A 25289-nucleotide genomic window follows, 5' to 3' on the forward strand; every position below is an offset into this window, starting at 1 on the left:
TTTCAGCGTTCTAGGTAGTTTTTATTAAGGTGTTACATGATGTATCTTCAAATTAAAATTAGGACAAAGTGCAGGACCCTTTGTTTGATAATACAATGTATTATACAGATTATTTTCATGAATATTTATGCATGTAATGTCTTGGGGACGGAAAAGGCACAGATTCAGCAGAATGAGCCACAACTTTTCTCTGTTTGTGGGAGTGTGGCACAGGGGACCTAAATAACTACAATGTTGTAATGAAAAAATGAATCTAATATTGTAAATACTTGATGGAGATGTAAATTGATTCAATAAAATATGCAAAACAGACAAGACAAATGTTCATATTTGAAGGCATGACTGCACTGGAATGGAATGGACTGTAACTGTAGCTGAGTCATGACAGAAGCTGATCTAAAGGGAATCTGAATCAAGCTGGCAGAGAAAAGGAACAGCCTCTTTACAAATGCATTCACACAAACTTGTGCCCCTGAACTGCAAATTCTGTGAAGTTAGTAGTCTGTGCCACTTAAGCCAGATTTTTTTCTGGACATGTGAGCTTTTTTATACCAGTCATGTCAATTCATCTGTGAGCTATAATTATAGTATGTTTTATGCTTTAAAGTAATGCTTCTTAGATAATGGAGATCTGTGCGTCATTACCTTCTGTTATGTCATCTTCACTTTAGACAGAAGAGTAGGTGGGGGGTCCTGGTCAGTGTAAAGCAGTTAACAAAGGCCTTTAAATTTGCACAGTGCTTTTCAGTTGTGCTAAAAAAAGTCCAAATCCAGTGCAGAGAGTTAACATTACAAAACACAAAACAAATTGCATCAGCTATTGAAGCACTATCTGGAGCTTGGGTGGATTGTGACTGAAACTCACTATGTTTTTTGCACTTGAATAAAAGGTACAAAATAGACTTGCACGCTTGCTGTGAACACACTAACTCATGTCTCCCTACATCACCATCCTATATTCTGTTTTTCTATTGTTTGTATTTATCTTGTGTCTGACCAAAAGCTTATTTTTCCACTTCAACATACTATTAGGAAGCTATTGCTTATAAGTGATTTCAGTTTTGCACTTTGGTGGCCTAGCATAATAAAAATGACTGTTGAACTTTTATTTGTTGTGATGTAAGAGAACTGCACACTTATTTAGATTAAGTTTTGTCTATAATATTGTAACTTTTGCTAATAAAGGATTTGCCACCACACTTTTATGTGGAACAAACTGGTGCAGATATGTTGGCAAATACAGTCAAATTAGTCAAAAATTACAAGGAAATATACTATACATATGTGGAAATATTGACCCCTAACTGATTTAAACATAAAAGCTTAGAGATCTACATCCATTTCTTCACAGAGAAAAGAGACATATACTGTAAGTTTGCTTTCCTCTGCTATTCTTACTTAAAGGCAAAACATTTCCCGTCCTGAAGAATCATCTTCATCTTATGTCCTCCTATCCATTCCCTTTAGCGATTGGCATTTTACCGCACAAACAGCAAGCAGGTTACTAAACACATCACTTAAATCCACACATAACAGTGCTTTTTGGCTTAGCAAATTACAGGAATGGAGTCATTTTGTTAATCTTCTAATCCATTTCCCACTCAATAAGTGACACACCTCAAAATACAAATTAATTATGTTAAAAGCCCAAAAAGACTTTGCCTGTGTTCCTTCTGTATAACAGACATGGAACAATTGCTTCTACACATGGATGGTGAATTAGATTCTTCAATTCAATAAATACTAAAAAGCCTTAGCACTTAAATGTCTGACTGATATTAGTTAATCAAGCTTGAACAGACTGTCTCCAAGTATGATTGCAAATGCCTCAGCTGCTCTTCCATTACTCCAGATCTAGCAACAGTCGAGAGAGCTGTTTGATTTCAAATTAACAGAACAGGTAGGTCAAGTGTTAATACCTTACTGTAATTGTCTTCTGGTTAAAGGGGAACAGGTTTAATGTCTGAAACACTTACATATTTTCCTATAAAACTGTGCTTGAGCAAACTCACCAGAATGTTGAGCAAATTCTCAGAATCACCACAAAAGGTTTTATGTATTTAATTAATTAATTAATCCTTTCATTTATCCTTTCTTTAAAATCAATCACATTTCGATTCCCACTATTCAAACTCCAGCATTTTCCTCATACTTAAGCTATGCACTGAGTAAGAGGTATTGTTTTATGTTGTTTTCGCTTACATTTACACATCATATCAAAGGCGCAGCCCTTCAGATCCAAACATATTTAGATAAGCAACACCACATGATCCATTATCTGACTGGCTAGGGTAAAATCTGTCATGAAATAACGCCGCAAAAAGTAGCTTTACAATTACCATACATTATATCCATTACCTTGATTGATATCTATATCATACAAGAACAAAGGTCACTTTGCAAATCATCAGAGGAAATTATTGCACGGCAGGTTTAAAGAACTGAACTGTGTCGTAAAAATATTTTTGGTTTAGTCTGTATAGAATTACAATTGGTTTAATTTCATAAATCCCAGCAGCACATGCACTCCGCTATATTAGTTCATATGCTGTAGATACTGTAGCATACTGCCAAGTAGCTATTGGACATTTCATTTTTGCTTCAGCAATGAGTCCTTTATTCACCAATCGTTACGCTGTAATCTGCTTAAGTGCAACCAAAACCCTGAAACCTTATCTCCAGCTCTGATTTGAAACTCAGTGTGGGAATCTGCAGTCTACAGTGGCATAGACTTACAGATCAGACACAAGTATATCAATATATTAAATTGGTGAGTTTAAAAAATGACTTTTAAGAAAAATAGCAAGCGTATGCAAGAGTTGTAGAAACTGTGCTATGAAAAAAACTCTTCTGTAAGAGCATATTGCTTAGCAGACCAGGGTGAAGTTAGGTGAATTTGTTGGATTTAACTTAAGCTTGGATAGTTCTTCACAACAGCCTTCACTATCAGTTGACTGCATGGTCTGAATTCACTCCATTAGATATTTCCAGGACAATTGTTTACAATAGCTCCAGCTCCAAGAGTGACAGAGAGAAAAAATGACTGTCACCCTTTTGTCATTGTTATTTGGGTAAGATCCAGATCACAGCTATAGCGCACTGCAAGGCTAGAAGAACACTACTGGCCATAAATTGCTTCATCTGTTGGCGACGGAAGTGCCGACAGCGGATGCAGGCAGACAATATAAACCAACAACCTGATTGTTTCAGGGGCTTCATGACCCCTTGTGACAACTGCCTCGCACCCAACATCCATCATGGTAAATGATGAGGTGTGTGTTTGTCTCCACTTTATATGCATTTCTGCACACTCTGACAGAAAGCTGTCAGCTGTGGGGCTCGAGTGATTTTCCACCGGCATCCATGGAGAAAATCCTGGTTGGATTCAGAGCTGCCTGGCTTTTCTGATTTGTAAGAGTGCTGGAGACAGGCCTAGCAGGTTTAAGCAGATTAATTAGGGAGTAGCGAAGACTGTGAAGAAATCTCTCTTCCATAGATGCTATATCCACTGACACAGCTTTGCATACCGGCAAGTCCCTGAAATGCGCACACTACCACCCGCATCTCTCTCTAACTCTCTCACAGACGCACACATTTATACTGCACATACACACAGAGGAGACACTGCTGGAGGGCCAAAAGTCTGCCATAGCCCCTTCTCATCCTCTCTCTCCAGGGTTAGTCCAATAATCATATACCCCTCCTTCTTTCCCGCAATGTATTTATCCTTCCCATTTCCCTCTTACTCTATGTTTACTTAGAGCACATTTCCCCTTGTTGGAACACTTGCAAGGAAAAAGCTATTCTGTTAGGTATAATTTTCACTTCCTGTCTCCTCGTTGGAATGAAGTGTTCATGTAAACATGGTTGCCCATGAGGAGAATTTAAAAAAAACAAAAAAACATCTGATATACAGTACGAAAGAACTTCAGTGATTAGCAGCTGTGCAAGAGGTGCAGTTCCAAATATCAAAAACCAATAATGATGGAAGTTGCTTCTTTGTTTAGCAGAACGGGCGCTGCTCATGACATACGGAAAGTGAACTCATCCAAACTTAAAACCAAAACTTGTTATCCCTTCTACTCATTCTGTGAACACCCATTATCGTCCATCTTATCTCACTGCACTGATTGATATTGAAGAAAAGACAAGGGCAGAAAATAGAAGCACCCCACCCTCCCCTCCACAATTCCTCATCACCATCATCATTTTCATCATTACATGAAATATGACCGAGAGCAGAATCCCACAATGCCGTGCAAATGTCGGCGTGAGTTAGCATCAAGAAGACACAAGAGATATGCATGCATCATCTGGCCAGGAGAACATCACTTGTGGGGAGACAGCCAGAGGCCCTAAGGAGGAGAGGCAGAAAGGCAGAGAGGGGGGTTTGGGGGAGGGGATGGGTGAAGAGGAGAAAATGATATTCACCATAGCGCAGGCAGAGAAATAATACAGAGAGGCAATCAGAGAAAATGGAGGCATAATATCCCGGCACTGCATAATCTCCACAGATTCAAGCATAATGCATAATCTCCACAGGTTCAACAATACACCATGTGCCCTAATTCTGAGCCAATTACAAAGTGGGTGCTATTTGCTTTGCATGTGTACATGGGTATGGATTTGAGTGGGAGGAGCATGAACGTGGGAGTGAATTTAAGATTTGGGAGGGGGGTTGTCTTTCTGAAGGGAGCAGACAGCTGGGGTCCCCATGCATGCAGCATCCCTCCCCTTTGCCTTCTATATACTCTAATGCCCTTCACTGACCAGATTAAAGCCCAAATGACAAACGCACAAAGGCTGGAAACATCTGTTCTGGAACACACTGTCCATTCCTCCCCATGCTGAGCTCTGTTGGTCACTCCTCAGTTCCAGTCCCCATGCGGACAACATCTGTAGCAATGGACTAGTGCACATTAACTACTGGAGCATGACACCAAGCTAACCCACTAACCATGAGTGCATCATCCTTTACACAGGAACACAATTGCTTTATAAAGCAGCTTTCCACATTGTTGCACTCTGTATAATCAAATAGATGTTACCGGTAAACCAAAATATCCATTTTGCCTTTCTAAAAAGTACTGTGATAGCCTTTAAGTACAGTCATGTTTTTACGATAGCCTGTTGTGACAACAGTGACTCACTGGTCTCCAGTGCAGTGTTTAGATCTTGCTGCTATGGGTTTCCTCATTTCTAATAGCCAAATGACATGATGCATATGAATTTGGTCTCGGTATTGTGTTCTCTTGTGCCATCATTTCCTTCCCCGGCACTTGGCCTGGGGTATAAAGGGTTGCTGCAAGGAAAAGGTAAAAAGAGGAAATAGCAAAGTGGTGTGGCTCCTATGATGTACGAAATCTGCTATTATGCACCATACATTTAGCCTTGTTGTGTCTGCTGAACATTTACATCCAATTACAATAACCCTTTTACTCCCATACAGTATATAGCATCTCCGCCAGCCTCTTGTGTGACTAAAAAACACTGGTTGTAAACGAAAGAGCCTTCCCTCAAAAGTAAGAGAAGAGTCTTTGGCAAAAGAAATCGCCTCTGCAACAAATGCAATTACATGGGTTGCCTTCATTTATTGTGAACTAGCGTGTCTTTAAGTATGATGTTAAGCCAGTATAGACCCTGAAGCTCTCAACGTGTGTTTCCTATCACTTTTAATTCAGATAAAGGATTTTTACAGCTGCAGTGAAGGACTTAAGAGTCCTCACAGCATAAATTGAACATTGTAGCAGTGCATACAAATCCATGAGAGAGAAGGCACCAGAACTAATAATATAATAATAATGATAACTTTTGAAAATTCTGCAAAAAAGGAATAAACGTCAGTGGTAATAGATCACAGATCACCAGGTCTGTGGGTTGAAGAAATAAAGGACAGTGAAAGACATGATGTGTTGAAGGGGATTAGTACAGACCTCTGATAGTATTCAAGGTATTGAGAAAAATATTAAGACAAAAATGGCAAGTGAATGAGAGATCAAAACAAGGTGTTTGGTGTAGAGGACAGGGAAGTAAAGGACAGGCAGGAAGTAAGGCATGCAGTGCAAGATGGTTATCAGCAGTCTGATTATCAGAAACCCCACTTGGTCCCCTGGTACACTGGCTCTATGTCTGCCTTCCAGTCCACCCCTCTGCCCTAGCAACACCAACAGTAACTATTTCTTGCTTTGCAAACACACACATGCTCAAATCTTATTTGCTGCCTTGTTGCAATTACACCCTGTACAACAGTGGAGAATGAATTGACACACACTGAGGCACAGCACTTTGAGGATTCGCTGGTATAAAAGGCAGTGACAGGCCACATAATGGTGCTCACTCTGTTTTATATAGAGCATTTATTTATGAAATACACAGGTAAAAAGCATGAGGAAACGGACGCTTGAGTGTGTAGGCTCGGGGGTTAGATAAAAGAAAGATACTACATTCAGTGGATTTCATGAATTAATCAAGCTTCCGGATATTCTCCCCTTTTTACTCACTGAGGTGTATACTGAGGAAGTCTGATGTCATCTTATTGCTGCCCTGGCCTTGGCACTCCCCACTTCTTGTGAATCAGGGGATACGATGGATAGAGTTGTTGATGATTCTTGGGAAAACTGATGTGATGGAGGTGAATGAATGGGCAAACGGAAGTCTGAAAAGTGACACTTAGCAGTTCTAACAGCGCTTTGGCCTAGATTGGGTGGGATGTTGGGTAGGCCACATGAATAATAAACCAACTACAGAGCCCCTCTGGCTGGCTAGTGATGTTCTTCACTCTCATCATCCCAGCCAGACTGGAGACCACTGAAGTGAGTGGATAAGGTTACTCAAATTAGTTGCATTAAACCACGAATAGACATATATTTTAACACAAGGACTATCTTCCAGTCCTCCTTTATATTCCACAGAAGAATGGAGATAATACATTTTATTAATACTGCTGCTTGTTAATTTGTCAAAGTCCCTGGGTGTTTTTTCATCAGTAAAAAATCTGCCTGAAGATACCCTCTTACCCATATGCCAAAACAAGTCTTTATGCAGAGATTGCACATTGATGAGAACTGCCCAGCAACAATTATGAACCATTATCATTTTGCTGAGAGACACACGACTTAGCTTTGTCACACTCAAATGCACACACCATCACACATGAGTAAAGGCACTCATGCCCACACAGATACTGTACATGTAGTGTGAGCACATGGGCATGCTAGGGGTCAGTTCAAATATCATTAATGTGATTTTAGGTTTTTTCTGACCACATTCCCCTCCGAACATCCTCATCTTGATATGCAACTTTATATTATGGTTACAAAACATGACTGGATGCAGCTTTCTGAAAACAGAAGGCTACACCGCAGCTGCAGCTTCCAGAGATGACAGCAGCAATAAGTTACAGCTGTATCTGTAATACTGTGAAGGCCTCATTCAAGGTCTGCTAATGGAGTAGCTTAAGCCAGCGCCAACTCATCTAAAAGGAGATGTATAGCCATATTTCAAATACAAATGTTGGAGCACGACTGCATTAAATGACAGCCAATAATGTATTGTATATGGCATCACAATATACTACCTTGAAAGGTAGTCAGCAGCGTGTAATGAATCAAAATGTGATCTGTCAAAATGGATTGTGTGATATGGTCTTTGCCAAATCCCAACCCAAACATGTGCACACAAAACAGAAAATGAATGTCTCTGTATGTATAGCAGTGGTGAATGCAACTTTGATTATCTGTTTATCAAGTATTCTTCTGACATAGAGGGTAAGGTATATTATTTAATTCACTGTGTTTTTAATGGATTCAGCATCACCATGCAGTCTTCTCTTGCACTAGTGCAACTAAAGCATTAAAACTCAAGGCTACTTTGACAGTAAACATTTTTTTTCTCTCTCTCTGTATAAGAAGTAATGTCTGTCAGATAGGAATTGAATAGCTGGCAGCTGCACCCTTCCATGCTGTTTTGCTGGAGGATTTTCAATCTGTGGGCAGGGCACCTCAGGCAGACAGGAATATTTGGTTTATTCATAACAGGGATCCTCAGTCACAGGCTGTGACAGGTGCATGTGAGCAGCTTGACCCTTTTTGACCTTTACCAGAATTTTGCCAATGACTTCCTAAACACAATCACTGTTATACTAATGGATGGCACTGACTGCTGCTGCCATTAGACTGGACTTAACAGTGAATATATTAACCCAGGAACTAAAGATCGGATATAGAGTAATAGTTACTACAGTAATCACTTCTTAACTGCTAATATCACACATTTTAGTGTCTTCACTATTATCAGTTTAGCTTAATGTTAATGGACAAAAAAGACAGTTTAGTCCAGTTTTAGTCCTACCTTTTTGAATGATTTTGTCAAGTCAAGTACTCCATGGACTCTTTACAGTATCTTTGATTAGGTAACAATATACTGTAGTTGTAGATATGTCTTTTCTTTTGAAAGAATTCCAGCACTAGCCTAAACTTGATGATGCATTCATGAAACAGTAATGGAAAAAAAAAAAATTCAAATCAACTGAGCCAACATTGAGACAAAAACTATGATCATTTAATCATAGTTTTTGCTTCTAAAAACTATTTAGTTAGTTAGCTTTTGTCATGGAAAAATGCTCATTAAAAATATTTTTCATCATTTTTTTCTTTTTTTGACAAAATGAAAATTGCTTCTTGATGGAGGAAGAGATGCATTGGTATTGACAGTAAAATAAAATACACACATTATCTGAAGAGGAGAAGTGGATTCAATTCGGACGATTACAGGGAAGTGTGAGAAGTGGTATTGCCAAATAAAGGCAATTTAAATTAAAATCAAATTCAAATTACACTCACCAACCACTTCATTAGGAACACCTGTGCAATCTAATGCAATCCAATACAACAGTTCTGCTATAAATTCTACATTTACAAAGCTTATACATTTTCAGTTTTTGTTGACATTGTCAGAAAGGTGATAATGTTTATTATTGAGGTTGTAGTGGGAGGTAGTGGTGTACTAGAGTGTGTTATATTGAAAAATGTTCCTAATATTTTGCCCCCCTCATGTATGTTAATGGAGTGGACAAAGTATTAGGAACACCATTTAATATAATGCCCTCCAGTACACCACTACCATCCACTACAACCTCAATAATAAACATAAAGAAGAATTATCCCTTTCTGACAATGTCAACAAAAACTGAAAATGTATAAGCTTCGTAAATGTAGGATTTATGGCAGAGCTGTTGTATTGAATTGCATTAGATTGCACAGGTGTACCTAATGAGGTGGCTGGTAAGGGTAGAATCAAGTTGCCCATTGCCAAAGCATGACAACCCATTTTAATATATGTCAAATATCAGGAGAATGACATGACCACCTAAAAGCATTTACCAGGGTACACTAAACATCTGTTATGTTTCATTTGAAAACAGTCTAAATCAACTTTGGTAAACACAAAAATCTTGGAGTAAATTTATTAAAATGACACTAATTGACTATAACATGTGAAAATGTTGAAATTTATCTTAAATTAAACTTATCTCATTTATAATTTATGCAGAATTAGAAGGCTACACCAAGAAAGCCACATAGTATTCCAGTTAGTATGCTTCTTCACGCCAGGCATATGTTTCTTCCAACCAACTGTAAGAAAGTGCACCAGAGCTCTTAAAGGTGTTTGCATGGTCCAATTAACACCAGATGCTAGCCCTTAGCTAACTTACCGAACCTCATAATGCACAGACCTCCAAGGAGTGAGCATGGTCCAGTTAGCACCAGATGCTAGCCCCTTATCTCACAGTCTTTAGCCAAAAAAAATGTGCATAAATTAGTTCCACTTGCCTGCCCTGGCCACCTCTATATTTGCACTGTTATAAGCCTGAGACCAACTTAAACAGAGGAAATGAAACTCTGTATGAAACCAATTGATATTGTTTTCTTAATACCTAACCAAACCAAATAACAAATAATGGATGGATTGAAATATTATGTTTTATCAGCCACATTACAGGCATAATGGTACTATAGTAATCAACCCCTTGATTGGATAGCAATTATAGTAAGTATGCACAAAATGCAAGTAGTACATTGGGATACAACCACTCTAATAGGCCTCAGAACATAGATGGCAATCAATACATACATTACAGTAGGATTAAAGGTATTGTGAATACAACATGCTAACCTGTAAAAAAAATAAAATAATCACTGTAATTTCTTTGTCAAATCATGGAGCTTCAATCAATTTCAGTGATTACATCTTAAGTTTTTAACACTGGATGGCACATTTTTCTAATTGATTTCAATGGGTTTAAAGCATGTTTTGTGTGACTTTTGTTGTATTTACCCAACATATCTTGCAGTTTTTGACAAGGGCTCTAAATGCTCTGAGTTAGATAAACTTCTGCTCTGAGCAGACAAACACTCTAGGGCACTGTGGCTTTTTCTTGGCTATCCAATCATAAAAGCGGGTTGGCCATCCCAACTGCACTGTCAACAACAGAAATGGAGAAAAGGCTAGTAATTCTTATTACTGACCACCCAGTGCTACAGTATCTGATTTAACTGACAAAATTGCCACGACATAAACAACAAACATCAAGCTTGGAGGAACATTTGTGGGCACTTGAACTTCTGGGTAAATTTTTAGATTTGTGTTTCAGCCACTGCTGTGTTTTTGATTGCCTTGACATAGCTGCTGTAAATACTTACTGTATGTCTACCGTGGCACACAAGTAATTGATAGCTGATTACATGCTGCCTAGCAACAACAACAAAAAAATGCCTCAGTGTGATTGAGATCAGAGGATCAGGGGGGGCATGTGCCTCACTTTTTCCAATACGATCACCGCCTACAGCCTACAGTATTATACTCTTATAGCGCAAGTATACATCTTAGTTGTGCCTGTGCCTCAAAGACAGCTCTTTTGCCACAAATCAAACAAGATACTCTTCATCTAAATACACATTCCCATTCATAGACAAACCTTCACATAAACCATACCAGATACCACTGATTAGATTATCTTAGATAAATCTTGGAAGAATGATACATCACACTATTCTTTGGGAACTATACAGTGTTTGCTCTATATCGTTCACAGTATCTCCATTACTCAGATTTTAGTGAAAGAGCAGAATGATATATTTCCACAGTGTGTTTTGTTTTCCAGAACACATTGACCAGACCAGGGGTCAGTAACCTTAGGCATGTGTGCCACCATTGGCTCATGGTAGCTTAACCAGTGGCACGCTAGTAATAAGTGTGCAAGAGAGGAACTTTTTTGGAAATGGTGGATTGCCCTCTCAGCTGCATGCCAAATACCCTCTATTGGTGGTTGCGTGGCCTGTTATTTACAGTCGTTTGATTGATTTTTTTTCCGTTCTGCATTCCACAAAGACCCAATCAGAGGCAGAGCAGGGGTGCAGGGGTCTTTGCAGAATGCGGGTGGGAAAAAGAATAATGCTGCTGGATTGGGCTCTGTAGACAATGGCAGGCTCGCTAGCTAAGAAAGCTAAAGTAAAGGTTTTGGCATTCCAGCCCTCGTGGACAGAAGAGTGGGGCTTTGTGTTTCAGAATGACCATGCTGAATGTACTTTATGTCTTGAGAATGTTGTTTGCCAAACGTTGAGTGTTAAATGCCATTTTGAGACCAAACACGCAAAAACTTTCAAGGACAGACAAGGCTGAATCCATGAAATGTTCCATGTCCAGGTATGGGAAGCAAGTAAACACCCACAAAGTCTTTGCCACTGCTAAAAATCATGCCACTGAAGCAAGCTATCGCATTGCTCATTGCATTGCGAAGGTGGAAAGCCATTCACTGATGGCATGTATATCAAGGAGGCTTTCCTCTGTAACTCAGAGGTTTTGTTTGATGGCTTACCAAACAAAGAGACAATAAAATCAAAATTTAAAGTCATTCCCATGTCAACCAGAGGTGTTGAACGATGCATTGAAGAAATGGTAGAAAACAGACAACTGGTTTGAAAGAAGCCATGGTATTTAGCGTAGATATGAATGACCAACAATGTTTGGCAGTCATGGCAAGATACTGTGATTTGACTGTGAGGGAAGAGCTCTGCTGCTTAAAACCAATGCCTGAAACAACAAAATGTGAGGGCATAGCCAAAGTTTTTATTGAGTATTTTGAGGAGTGAGGGATTGACATTAACAAGATTTTTGCTGTGACAACAGATGATGCCCCCGTCATAGTCGGGAAACAGAGGGGAGCAGTCACATTAATTGAGGAACAAGTTGGTCATCCCCTTACGAAACTCCACTGCATAATCCACCAAGAAAACCTCTGTGCAAAGATGTCAAATTCAGATCTTAATGAGGTCATGGCTACAGTGGTGAAGGTTGTTAATTTCATAGTAAAGCAATCCGTTCTGACAAACTAACAGTTCCAGTCCCTGCTTGAGGAAATGGACTACTCACACAAAGATATCCCACCCCACTCAGCGGTTAGGTGGCTAAGCTGCGGAAAGGTTTTGGAGCGGTTTGTTGGCTGCTTTGATGTCATAAAGGCCTTCTTGGCTGAAGAATGCCAAAACTATCCAGAACTCGAGGACGAGAAGTGGGTATGAAACTTACGTTTCTCACAGATATAACTGGAAACCTCAACATTTTTTTCAAGTGAAGTTGCTATCTTTTATTACCGTTACTTTCCACTACTTCAGACACTTAAGGGAGCTGTCCATGCAGCACAGCAAATATATCAATGGGCTTGAGTCCGAGTTCACAATGCGATTTGGGGAATTTCAGAAGTATGGACCTGTGTTCTCTCTTTTGGATCAAACCTGATAGCTTTGATAGAAATGAACTGGATTTATCTCTGATAGACTGGCTGGACACACAGAACATGGTAATGCAGCTGATTGAGCGGAAGAGTTGAACACTGTGGGTGACAAAGTTTGCAGAGCTACTGAAACAGCTGGAATCCGCAGCAGGGCATGATCACGGAACTTGCATCTTCACCTGCTGGATATCCCTACTGAAGAAGTTTAGCTTTCTCAGGAACATTGCTTTGGCTTTGCTGTCTTTGGATCAACATATCTTTGTTATATCTATTCTCACACATGAAGAGCGTGCTCACACCCTCCCGCAGTCATTTGACAATTGACCATTCCAAAGCTTGTGTGCAACTTAAAGTGACTCAGTACAACCCCTAGATAATGGAGCTCAGCAAAGGAAAGCAGGGCCAGGGATCACATTGACTGGTAGGCATATGTTTATTTGTAGCACACATGGCTTTGCATAATGGAGCTCTTTGTCCTGGTCTCTTTTTTCATCTCAGATGTGGGTGTTTTCATAAGGATGGCAGCATTCTTGTATAGTGCTCATAGTTATGTTTGTTCCACTTAATTCTCCCTTTTTGACTTTTGCAGCCATTGTAACTCCTTGTAAATGAGGGAATGTAATTGAAAGCAGTATGCTGAAATGGGAACTGTGCATATAATTTGTAACCACAGGGGGTAAAAAAACATTACAACTATTTGTTAAGTTTATAACTGATGAACATGATTGGTGGAGGGTAGGTAGGGTTAATGATTTCAACTCAGCTGTGGCTGTTTTCATAAAGATGGCAGCATTCTCATGCTCATATATAATTACAATGTCCTGATTATGGGAGAAAAATGTTTATCAAAGATGTTGCTATGCACATTGCCTATATTGGTGGAATAAAATTACAGATCTGTTGGAGATTTAAATTTCAATAGGGTGTCATAATTAAGCTCACTGTTAACTCTAATGTTGATGTGGCACACTGATTAACAAGAAAATTTAAAAATGGCACTTCATATCAAAAAGGTGGACCAGACCAACAGTGATGTAACAATTACATGTCAAACAAGTTGTGACTGATTGTTCTTGCGAGGAACTCACAGCAGACAACTAGTAATGATAATGAAAAAGATATTGAGACCACAAACATATCCTCAACACCTCAACAGCTGAGTGAGATCAGTTCACAATACTCAGTACTTCATACCAGCGCAACAAGAGCAAAGCAGGGGAAGGCAAACAAGGGATAAGTACACAAGGGGGCTGTCGGACTGGCAACAGATGGTGCAATGTGACCAACCTATCTACTCACAGAAAACACTGACAATCTGCCTGGGAACACAGAGGGCTGGCAGGGACTAAACTTTGGATGTTGTCAATGCGTAAGAGTGAAATGCATGATTAATGGCAACTTGCCACATTCCAAAACACTAGAGAATGAGTCCCAATAGAAGCCATACTGAACCTTAAATGGTGTAATACAGTTCCAGAATTCCACTACCAGCGCTAACAAGGTGCTTAATAATATCTGACCAGAACCTCTCTACTTTTTTGGTATCACAACAGAAACCCTAACCAGAACAGTGGCCTGGATCTAATGAATACTTGAACAAACAGAAGTACTTGCTAATCCACTACCCACATGTTGTATGTTATATGTATGCACAAATATGGAGGTGGGTATAAATGACTTTTTCCCTGTGATGCACTTTGTGAGAGAACACTATTTCATGCTTGGAGAAAGCGTGGCGTTGAATCTCAAATTATGCCAATTAGGCTAATGTTGTTTACTGCTTAGTCTCCAGTGCTGAATGGCTCAAAGGAATGCCCACCACTGAAGAGAACACAGTGACAAAGAAGCAGAGCAAGAGCCAAAGGATGATTTCTCAACAGCACAGAGACACAATACAAGTAGAAGTCAAATTTAAAATAATTTTCTGACAGTCTTTATGGCCTAAATTGAATAATGTTGATAATATAACTCTTATTTAATGTGTCACTTCTTCACATGTGTATTTGGTGTGTTTCAATATTGCCGAGTTTTTATTTTGGTACACAAAATACATACAGTACCAGTCAAAAGTTTGGACACACTTTCTCATTCAAGTGAATGGGAAAGTGTGTCCAAACTTTTGACTGGTACTGTATGTCTTGGCTTAACAGTTAATGAGATCCCCTAAAGTAATTTTTAAAGACCAGATAAGCGTGGAACAGATGAAGCAATGGCATTTCCATCCCTTTAAGCACAGGTTATTTCTAAGTGCTCAGATTTTCACACATTCTGAAAGATATGGAATGCTCATAGGTGTTGATTTGGGTGTTTCCCTACTGTCTTTCTAGGGTTGGGTCCCAATCATTCAGTCATAAAAGCGATTTGCGAGTACTGCTTACCAGAGATCTTAAATGGTGGCAATAAATTTGCAAGTCCTACAGGGGTCTCACATGCTCATGTATGGGTCGTAATTATGCAGTTTGTTTTGATTAGTGAAATGTGTGAGTGTGAAGAAATTATCTCATGTTGGCAGTTGCAGCTTGCATGTAGCAAATTTGGTAAAACAGATGTTGGTACATATGTCAAAATACCTGGATTTGCTAATTTCCACTGCTAACTAATCTTTTCTAATGTTTGGGGGGTTTATTTGGACAGCTTCTAGATGCTTGTCTCTGAAATGGCTGCTGTCAACCATAACACCTACATCTGCCTAGTGTATGCTGGGGTAGGCTCCAACTGATAATTGTGCTACTTCCCTTTTCCATGGCAAGAATGACAGCTTTGACAACAAAATTTGTGACAGTTCTCAGGTTAAGTGTTTTTTATTACATGCTCCTTTTTGTAGATCTGGGCTCAGAATTCACAAGTGCAGACCTAACTACACTCCAAAGTATTAATCACAAGCATACTCATTCTACTAAAATTTCAAATAAATTTACAGTGTGTTTAACCTCTCATTAAAATAATTACTACAGTACACTAACAAACACAATCCAGACACTAGATTTATCTAGCATTGTGGCTGCTTTCTCCATGGCTTGTGACAGAGAGGATATAATTGATGATTGTCTAGTTGAGTGACTATACTTCTAATTCACTTAGCACAGTCAAGCAGAGGGGGACTCATCTTGTTCTTGAGTTTTGTACTAATGAACACCCTTGCATCCGCTACCCCTCCACCCACACCTCCCCTCAACACATCGCTGTTTATGTCTTTCTGTCCCTTCTTAATAGTTTGAGGGAGCTGTTCTAATTCCATCAACAGCCACTCACTATAATGATTAGTGCCAGTCCACTGGTGGCCTGGAGGTCGATCAGTTGTTTGTTGACGTTGCTCTGAAGTAGTGCTCAGCTGCAGTGTCTGACTAAACAGACGGAAGATGCGAAAAGCTGGCTCGGCGGTTGGCCGAGTGTGATTGTATACACTGACAGCAGGTGATTGTAGATTATTAAAATTACATACTTGGATGTGAGAAACAAGTGACATGCTGCAACAGTACAAGACACACAATGAGTCTTGTTTATCAAGCATAAAATACAAGACCCTCTAATAATAAACAGACATGGCCTCATTTCTCGACGAAATGGCTGATGTTATCATATGTGTCAAATACGCACCCAACAAGACTGCTCAGGAAATAGAATTTCAACAAGGGGGGAAATACTACACATTTGTGCCCATGGTCTATCTGCTGAAATACAGTACATACTCCCCATACTGGCCTAGGATCAAATTTAACAGAACTCTCTCCAGTGCCTTCCTTCTAGCTTTCTCATTTCCAATCTGACAAAAAAACATGGTTTAGAATCAATACGTAGAGTAAAGAAAATACTACATGTAAACCACTTCCGCTGTGTGTCCACCATTCTGGAAAGTATCTATAGATACATGATACAAGATTGAGCAAAAAGGCAAAATAACCATGCAGATGCAAACAAAAATGTGTTAATACTGTCTTAATGGACATTGCGATTGTACTGAAATGAGCCTGAAGTGAGATGATTAGGCACAAGAACACATGTAGGAGAGAACCTTAAAAAAAGGCAAAAACCACTTTGGGTGTATTTTGCTTGTTTTTTGGTGTATTCTGCTTTTTTGCAATCTTACCCACAGTCAGATGGGAAAATCAATACCAACACAAGACATACAATATGAATTTGTTAGGTTACTGTCTATTGATGATTTGTCATGAGCTCTACCACACACTTTGTCTGGAAAAACAACTGTGTGGAAATAAGTTTTGTTATGTGTGTGTGGCTTGGTTAATTTATAAGACAAACAAATGTTAAAAGGTACATTATTTGCTTTTGCCAGGCTGCCAGCTGTAGATTTATCTGGCATATCTACATAATTTACATATTTTAAGCTTTGCTACCATCTGAAACAGCTGAAGTGTTTTGCATCACACAGAATGAATAATGTCCCTTCAAATTTCAGTCAGACTAAAGCTCATAAAATGCATGACGAACCACCAACCAAAAAGCTTGTACAGCACAAATGTACCCAAGGGAGCAGCACCCCTCTAGTTAGCTACATTTTCTAAGCCACTGGTTGAGATACATTGCTAGGGCCCATTAGAAAATTTGTGTGCGGACTCCTAAGGAAACAGAGCATTTTGAGCTAGGCTCACTGTCAAAGCATCCCCACAGCACTTTCATCTACCAGCTTGCTCCCACCCGCAGCATTGCATGACAACTTTGGCTGCAGCAATACTGGCAAGATCCTGCAGACCCTGAAGGAGTCATGCAATTATGCATCCCTGTAGCCATGATATTCGGAATTAAATAAAGAAGACTAGAGGCTGCCTTGGTTGTACTGTCTTTATGTAAGAGAACCTCCAGAAAAAACAAACTGTTGACACAAGAGGAGACAATGCGTGAGCAAGATATTCGGCTATAGCTTCTAGTGAACATCACAAATAGGTAAGAAAAGAAGAAAAAAACTTAAATTTGAAGCAAATGAATTGCAGAGGCTACACCTTCATAATGTTACCATTCGACTTTAAAAGAAACTTGACAATCAGGCAGTTAAAAATTCCACAGAGTTTCAGCAAGTACTTGAAATTCAATGTACATCGGAACTGGGAGTACTTAGATCCTGTAGGTGGTCTGCAGGGTTGTACAGCTGCCGAGGAATACAGATACTTATTGGCGTACCAGGTGCACTCTACTGTGCAAACACTGATCCCACAGGATATTCCAAAATGAGATGATACTGCCCCCATACATATAGAAAATAAATACAAATTCATTAACAGATCTAAATAAGGCTTCAAGAATGATCATTCAAGACTCATATAACAGCATTTGGAGGACCATTAAAACTAGTCTGGAGCACAAATGGATATTCAATATGTATGTTCTGATGCTTACATTAAGGTCCGGTGTGTTGACATTTGTGTGTTGACAAAATATTGTGTTTGTTATTTTACCCTCCATATGTGTTGCTGATACATAAATAGTCTACCTCTCTTCCAACAATAGAAAAAAATATTGTCAATAATTGCAGCTCCTACCAACAATGAATGTGACAATTAACTCTGAAAATGAATTCAGAATGCCTGTTTGTGCCGCAAAATAAGGAGAGCCAGAAAATCCCCACAAAATCACTCTGACACAGTCATTGTGTTCATAAAGTCGGCCTCTATTCAGTCAAGGGAATCAGTGGAGCAGCTATAACATTTGTCTCTTGACACTATTACAACAGTTTGGGTCTCTGGTTTCTTTATGAGAAAGAATTATTCACTGTCTACAAGCACATCTGTACTGTTCAAGATGTGCAAAATAAATGTGATGTAAGGTACAATGTATAATATGGTTATCAACTAGAATATCAAACACCACAATGTCTGAATTTTATATGTAAACATCATTTGCGTTGAACACATCAATGTTGTATCCTTTACCATACACAACCACACACATACATTCAGGTTTATGAGCATATTTGTGTTTCCTTTCAAATATCCAGCATCTTCTTAAGCATCAGTATTTCCAGGACAGTTCAGCACTATATTGATTTGACAGAAAGGAGAGGAAACAGCACAAGCAAAAGAAGACAATAGAAATACAAGTGTCTAATGTGGAGAAGGCAATGAGACAAAGAGAGAATGTGGTGCACAAAAGACACAAAAATCTCAGATAATGTCTCGACTGAGTCCCTATTAGGTTCAGGGCTCTTATCTCAGTTTTTCCTTTTTTTCCCTTCCTATTCTATGATTATCCCACAAAACCAAAAACAGATCCAGAGTGGTTGAAAAAGCAGCACAAGTCACAACAGCACCATTAAGACCATATAATTCTGATGGGGAGAGTTCCTTCCAAGTCTTATCAAACAAACAAAGTCATTAGGTGCAACATTTTCTAAATTCACCTATTATATTATTCAAAACAATGCTGCTTTTGCATTAATGGGCACATATAATTTGGCAGGTAAATGCTTTGTAAATTTAAATCAAATTGCAATATGCTGTTTGCCTGGAATTCCCAATTTCCAGCTTGTGTACTACATCTCTGTGAGAGTAAGAAACGGAGAGCAGGGGAGACAGTGTGGGTGTTTATGTGTGCATGCATGTATATCTGTGTGTGCGTCCGAGCGTGTGTGCATCTTGTTCATGGCAAGAAATCAGCTCAGTTTAGCACATAATGGAAATGTGAATAGCCCAGAGCGTCTCTCTCCCACACAGGGAGAAAAACTGGCTGGGAGCAGGCTGCATCTTTCCAAATCCAAACAGTGAAGGGGAGTTAGCTAGGTTAAAATCCTGCCCCATTTCTCTGCCTCCCTGGAGCGTTTCACAGCTCTGCCCATACATTACTCAAACAGGTCATCCAAACAGGTCTCACTAGCAGTCTGAAAACATATTCACACAAATATGCGCACACATGCTATGCACATGGCTAAGCACACACACTTGTAGGTTCAGTGAATAGGTGACGTTGCTCATATTATGACAGATGACATCTTATATATGGATCCCTTAGCACGATAACCCCAAAATGTTATGCTTAATTTAATAAACTCTTTTTCAGATGCAATTTTAACACATTTTCATATTTTCCTCCATAAAAGGTTACTAAAATCAATACATCATATTACTGTAACATACTACCACTTGAATTTTTTCATTCTTCTTCTGTCATGCAGCATTGACCAGGGCATTACCTTTGTGCCCAGAGGGACACGATGAAAAGTCAGACTTACGTGCTACTTCTAGAGATGCGTTTCGGCTTACGGCCTCTCCAAGATAGTTTCTGGCTACGCACACATAGCTGCCATCGTCAGGCTTGCTCCGTCGTCCATGGACGATGCGTAGGAAGAAGAGGGACCCGCTGGGCAGCAGCATACGGTGTGAACGAGGGTTGTCGCGGTTTGTTTCAACTCGCTCCCCATCTTTGTACCATTCCACTGTGGGGGTTGGACGGCCCTCTGCCTTACAGTTGAGAGTGGCTGGTTCCCCCTTGGACACAATGAGGTCAGAAGGGTGCTCAACAATGCGGGGAGGAAAGTCTTCCTGGCGAAGACGAGACCCTAGAGGGAAACAGGAGTGTAAAATATTATGTTAAAGTGATAGCTGTAATATATACATGCTCATAATGAATGCATTTTAAGTTTTGATGCAGAAACAACAGCAGTATGTTTGAGATAAACACAGTTAACTATTTAGTTAAAATGAGCAGCAACAGCAACTATGGCCAACAGAAACATGAACTACAAAAACCTAGAAAAAATTCTCACAGTGCAAAAACAGCAAAGCAATTCTCACTATGAATGTGTTGCAGAAATATTGTGTTGTATCTATTAAAATAAGGAAAACCTGAATAAATGGGCTTGAATAAACAATAGATGTACATAGATTTGTACATGTTATTGGCAGAATATAACCAAGTATAATTTAGTTACAGTCCTTGATAGGAAAGTTGATTAGACTCATGTTTTTACTGGCTGCACTACACGCCATGTTAATACACTCAGGCTTTAATATTTACTTTCCCAGGCAGGAGCTGAGGAGTCATTACATCTCATTAGTTTTTTCATTAACAGTTTCCATCAAACACTGACATCATCAAACATGTTGTCTCAGTGGATGTAGAACAGTGACTGCTACACTGGATTTTTCACTTTGTACTGTAATATTGCGGATATGCAAAGTACACAATTCAAGGACCTCTCATTTCTCCTTACAGGCTATATTTCCACATTAACATGCATAATATTTATATTTTAACCTGAGTATTTGATAGTCAATCCTCAGCAAAGGTCATGCAAATGTCTAATCTGGATTGACTTGATAAGAATAATGTCTTAATTTAGTGTAACCGCAACCCAGTTAACAACCCTTATTCTGCTCATTCTTTCCATTTATTTGGCTATGTGAACACCTTAGCTCAATTTAATACCGTTGCTTAAATTCTACCGCTAAATGTCACAGAGGAATGACCCAAATGTAGTGGCACTGTGTTTGTTTACAGACATGACAGCATCACAACTCTCATCTGTTTCATGGTGTATGGACACATTATAATATCAGTGTTAAAAGGTTTTCCTTTGCTGTTGTGTGCATGAAAAGAGTGTGATGTCGAAGTCACTAAAACAGACCTTTTGGACTGTCAAGAGGCAAGAAAATAAATAAGATATAAATAAATGAAAATGATGTTACACGGTCTCTAGTCTTTTTGCTTTTGATAGTGACAAATCATACAAATCGCAAAAGCAACCATGATGATTGGCTACTACACGGCAACAGAAATAAAACAGCAAATGTGAGTAAAATTTATGTGACAGTCTATAATGTTAAGAGGTTTGTTGACAAAAAGCATTCCATTAGCTGGCGCCAGCACACCAAACCATGGTGATACATTATGTTTTTAACATGCTTTTAAAACCCTATACATATGTCTCTTGGGTAAATAACATTTGTGTGGATCCACATTGACGCACAAACACTCACAAACACACAGTTTGTGGAATTCTGACTTCTTCTAATTGGTTGTCCCATTACTCAGTCTCCTCTGTGGCTAATGTAGAGTTTGAGATTTGTGTTGTCAGACAACAGAATTTAAATGAGATGATTTAAGTTGTGGGTGGCACATTGGCTCAGTGGTTGGTACAGTCATCTAATAGCAAAAAGGTCCTGCAGGGTCCTGTCAATCTGTTGCCCTGTGATGGACTGGAAACCCGTTCAGTGGGTTTGCCTGTTTTCTGCTCAATGCATGCTCCAGCACCCCATGACCCTGAATATGAATAAGTGGGGATAGAAAATGAATGGATGGATGGATGGATAGATATCTGGGATTTTTTTATGTGACACTTTAAATTAAATGTTGGTATTTTAACTGCTGAATACTCATGCATTGAGAACTGTTCAGTTTATAAATTATATGGTAATTTGGCTAGGGTCTTAAAATGCAGATTATTAATAAAGACACATTAAGAATATTTCACTGATCAAAAATGTGGATTATCTTTTAGTCTAGGACTGTCTCAAGCTGTTATGCATCAAAATTTGTGTACACTGTGGCATGTTTTTTCCACCACTAAGCCTGTTTATAGGGATCTATCCATGGTGCTGAAACAGAAACTCAAGGTCCTGCAGAACAAAAAAAAAACAAACAAAAAAAAACTTGTCAGGAACATGTTGGCTTATAAAAAGAGATCACCCTGAAAGGAGTCACTTTGAGGTTAAAACTGCATACCAGCAGTTCAGAGGAGCTCTGTTTGGGCTTATAACCAAAAGTCTAATTTGATTGTTAAGCTAAAGGCAACAGTCCTCCAGGTTCTTTGTGTTATTTGAAAATCAAGTTTGAAATGTCATAACCCCAAAGTCAATACAACTGACAACAACAACAATTTTTAAATTAGTGAGACAAATAAAACACTGGCAATCTTGACAAACAGACAAGATGGCCACACCATCAATGTAATATAATTGTACACCAACTGTAAAGGCTCAAAATTATTCTCCCTAAAAGATCACAGATTATTTACAATATTGCAATAGGCATAGTCAGCCAGGCACTGTTAGTTGGGATGCATTGTACCTCTTTCAAACAGATGTTACACAAACTTTGACTCCTAAAAGGCTGAAACATACACTTAATTACCAGATTATTGCATAAGAATCTGACACAAGTTAATTCAACAGCATTGCACTTAATCATATTTTAGAGATGCTATGAATGTTTTATTGACATTGTGTCAGAGATGCTTTGATTCAACCCTTGTGTATGTAAACGGGGGGTGGACAAAACATTAAAAACACATTTCAGTATAATGCAGTCCAATACAACACCACCACTACACACTACAGCCCCCAAATGACCTTAGAGTTCAATCAACGCCTATCTGACATAATGTCGAAGCTTCACAAAGTTAGGATTAATTGCAGAGCATTGCATTACATTGATTTGCTTCAGACTACACATAAGTACAGTACCAAACATTCCCCTCTCAAGCAAAAAAACAACACAAAACAAACAAACAAGAAAAATACTGGCAACATGGTGGAATCATCCAACATCCACACCCACTTTACTGAAGGTGCTATCACACATGTAATACATTTACTACACTGATACACATGTATGTTCTATATGCTACAAGGCATAAATACCTACAAAATATTTCATGATAATGGCAACACTTCCTGTCAAGAAAGATAGATATATCTCTTAGGCTTTAGCTGCATTTGTACACATGCATAGTAAGTCCATATACGTACGAGTAACCTGTAGACACAGTCAGGTCTGAATTTCCAGACTATATGAGTAAGCATCTTCTTCATGGTATATTAGATATTTCAGCTACAGGACATAACCTCGGTCATCTGCCTGAGCAACCTGAGCATAGGTCACACAGAATATGACCAGAGATATAGACTTATTGTGAGCACAGTCTGAAATATTACAGTTTTGTAACACTTATTAGGGAGTTTATACAAGAAAGAGATCTAGATAAGTGAAATTGATTTAAAAAATAATTAACCAAGGCACATTTCCTTAAGAATACCAAAAAAAAGTTTAGTGTGGCTACCTGAACTCAATTTTTGCCGGCACACATTTCCAACCATAATACTTGTGGAAATAATGGCAATTTAAAAGCTGTCAAAGCTTGTATTCAAGTAACAGATGTGTTCAATTTAGGGCAGCCCTTATGAATAAATGAGCAACTTTCATTTCCCTAAGCCACTGAATAGTTGGCCCGGCCCAATTTTACATGAAGACTAAATTAACCAACCGTGCTATGGTGCACTGGCATGGTGCATTTGCGATTTTAAACATGTAAATACTCACGAATTTAAGAGAAGCAACAAATTCACTGTAAATCGTGTGAGATGCCATACTCGGTATCTTATTGATGCACTTAAGAGGGCAAAACCATGGGTAAAATACGCTCCAGGTCACAGCCCAGTGTGCTTTTCTAAAGCTTGATGTGGGACAAGACATCACTTCAACCTCAACGTTGTATTCATGAACTTACCGTCGGTTTGGGTGTACAGAAGTCCACAGAGAAATAAATACTGTAGAGGACCCATTCTGGCATATTGGCCCCGTAAGCTATCGGCGCATGAATTCCTCTTCAAGCGAAAAAAAACAATCAATGAATCAATCAATCCTGTCTTCACTTGCGTCACTTTGTGACAATTTACTGTTTCAAGTTAGTGAACTAAAACAACCGAAACAGGTATTTCAGTCGCTGAACCAAATCATTCTCATTCACATGTCCATTCTTCCTCTCCAAGAGCGCACCAGTAAGCAGTGGTCTGTCGACTCGCCGATCACGTTGAAATTTCTGCAATCACCAATTGCAAACATCACCGACGCCCAAAGACACTCCAGTTACTGACGGCTTCCCCGTCCGACCGCATTCTTCTGACACTTTTACCGGGTCCGACCGCAGGGAAACGCATCCATCCTCCTGCGGGACAAGTTGAGGGATGAAAGGTGGAGACGGGATTCAGTCAGAGGTGAGTAGCTGCACGGTGCAGCACAGCACAGCCCCTCCTCTCCACTCTGCTGCCCTGGGAGAAACTAACACATAGGCCTACAATAAGTCTGATAGCAACATTTAGTCTTCAGTCTTTCCGAGAGACACTTCAGTTCGTGAAGAATTGGATGCTGATGATGATGCTAATTAGTGTTTCTTTTCCTCTTTTCCTGGGGACCATTTAACACACCCAGCTGATGAATTTACTAGACAGTGTTTGTAACATGATCAATATGAACTTAAATCAAAGTAAACTGCACTGGACATTTTGTGTTTTCTTTCAGTCTTTCCTGCACAGTTTAGATGTATTAACACTACTTACAGTAGATTTTTGAAACAAATAAATGGGTTGCTGTGATGCTGTGAATATAATATGCAGTATTTAATTATTGCATGATTGTTTTTATTTGCATTAAATGTTACTTTCTTATACAGGACTGTTTCTTCTCATCTTTTCCAAAAACCTCATTAACATGCAACATCCGGGTACAATCCTGTGTACATATGAAGGACAGTGACAGATGCCAGGTTTACTTT

At 39.1% G+C, this 25289-nt stretch overlaps 1 protein-coding gene across 1 annotated transcript in view; it reads right to left on the reverse strand.

Moving 5' to 3' along the window:
- LOC121910761 (roundabout homolog 2-like) overlaps positions 1 to 25000 on the reverse strand; it is an 82150-nt gene extending 57150 nt beyond the window's left edge. The window contains exons 1-2 of the mRNA XM_042432072.1: positions 24246 to 25000; positions 19971 to 20297 (exon numbers count right to left, since the gene is read on the reverse strand). Of these exons, the coding sequence (XP_042288006.1) occupies positions 19971 to 20297; positions 24246 to 24300 (382 nt within the window). The 5' untranslated portion in view covers positions 24301 to 25000. The remainder of the gene's footprint in view (positions 1 to 19970; positions 20298 to 24245) is intronic.
- Between the last annotated feature and the right edge of the window lie 289 nt (positions 25001 to 25289).

This window comes from Thunnus maccoyii, chromosome 13 (assembly GCF_910596095.1).
Source record: "Thunnus maccoyii chromosome 13, fThuMac1.1, whole genome shotgun sequence".
NCBI lineage: Eukaryota > Metazoa > Chordata > Actinopteri > Scombriformes > Scombridae > Thunnus > Thunnus maccoyii.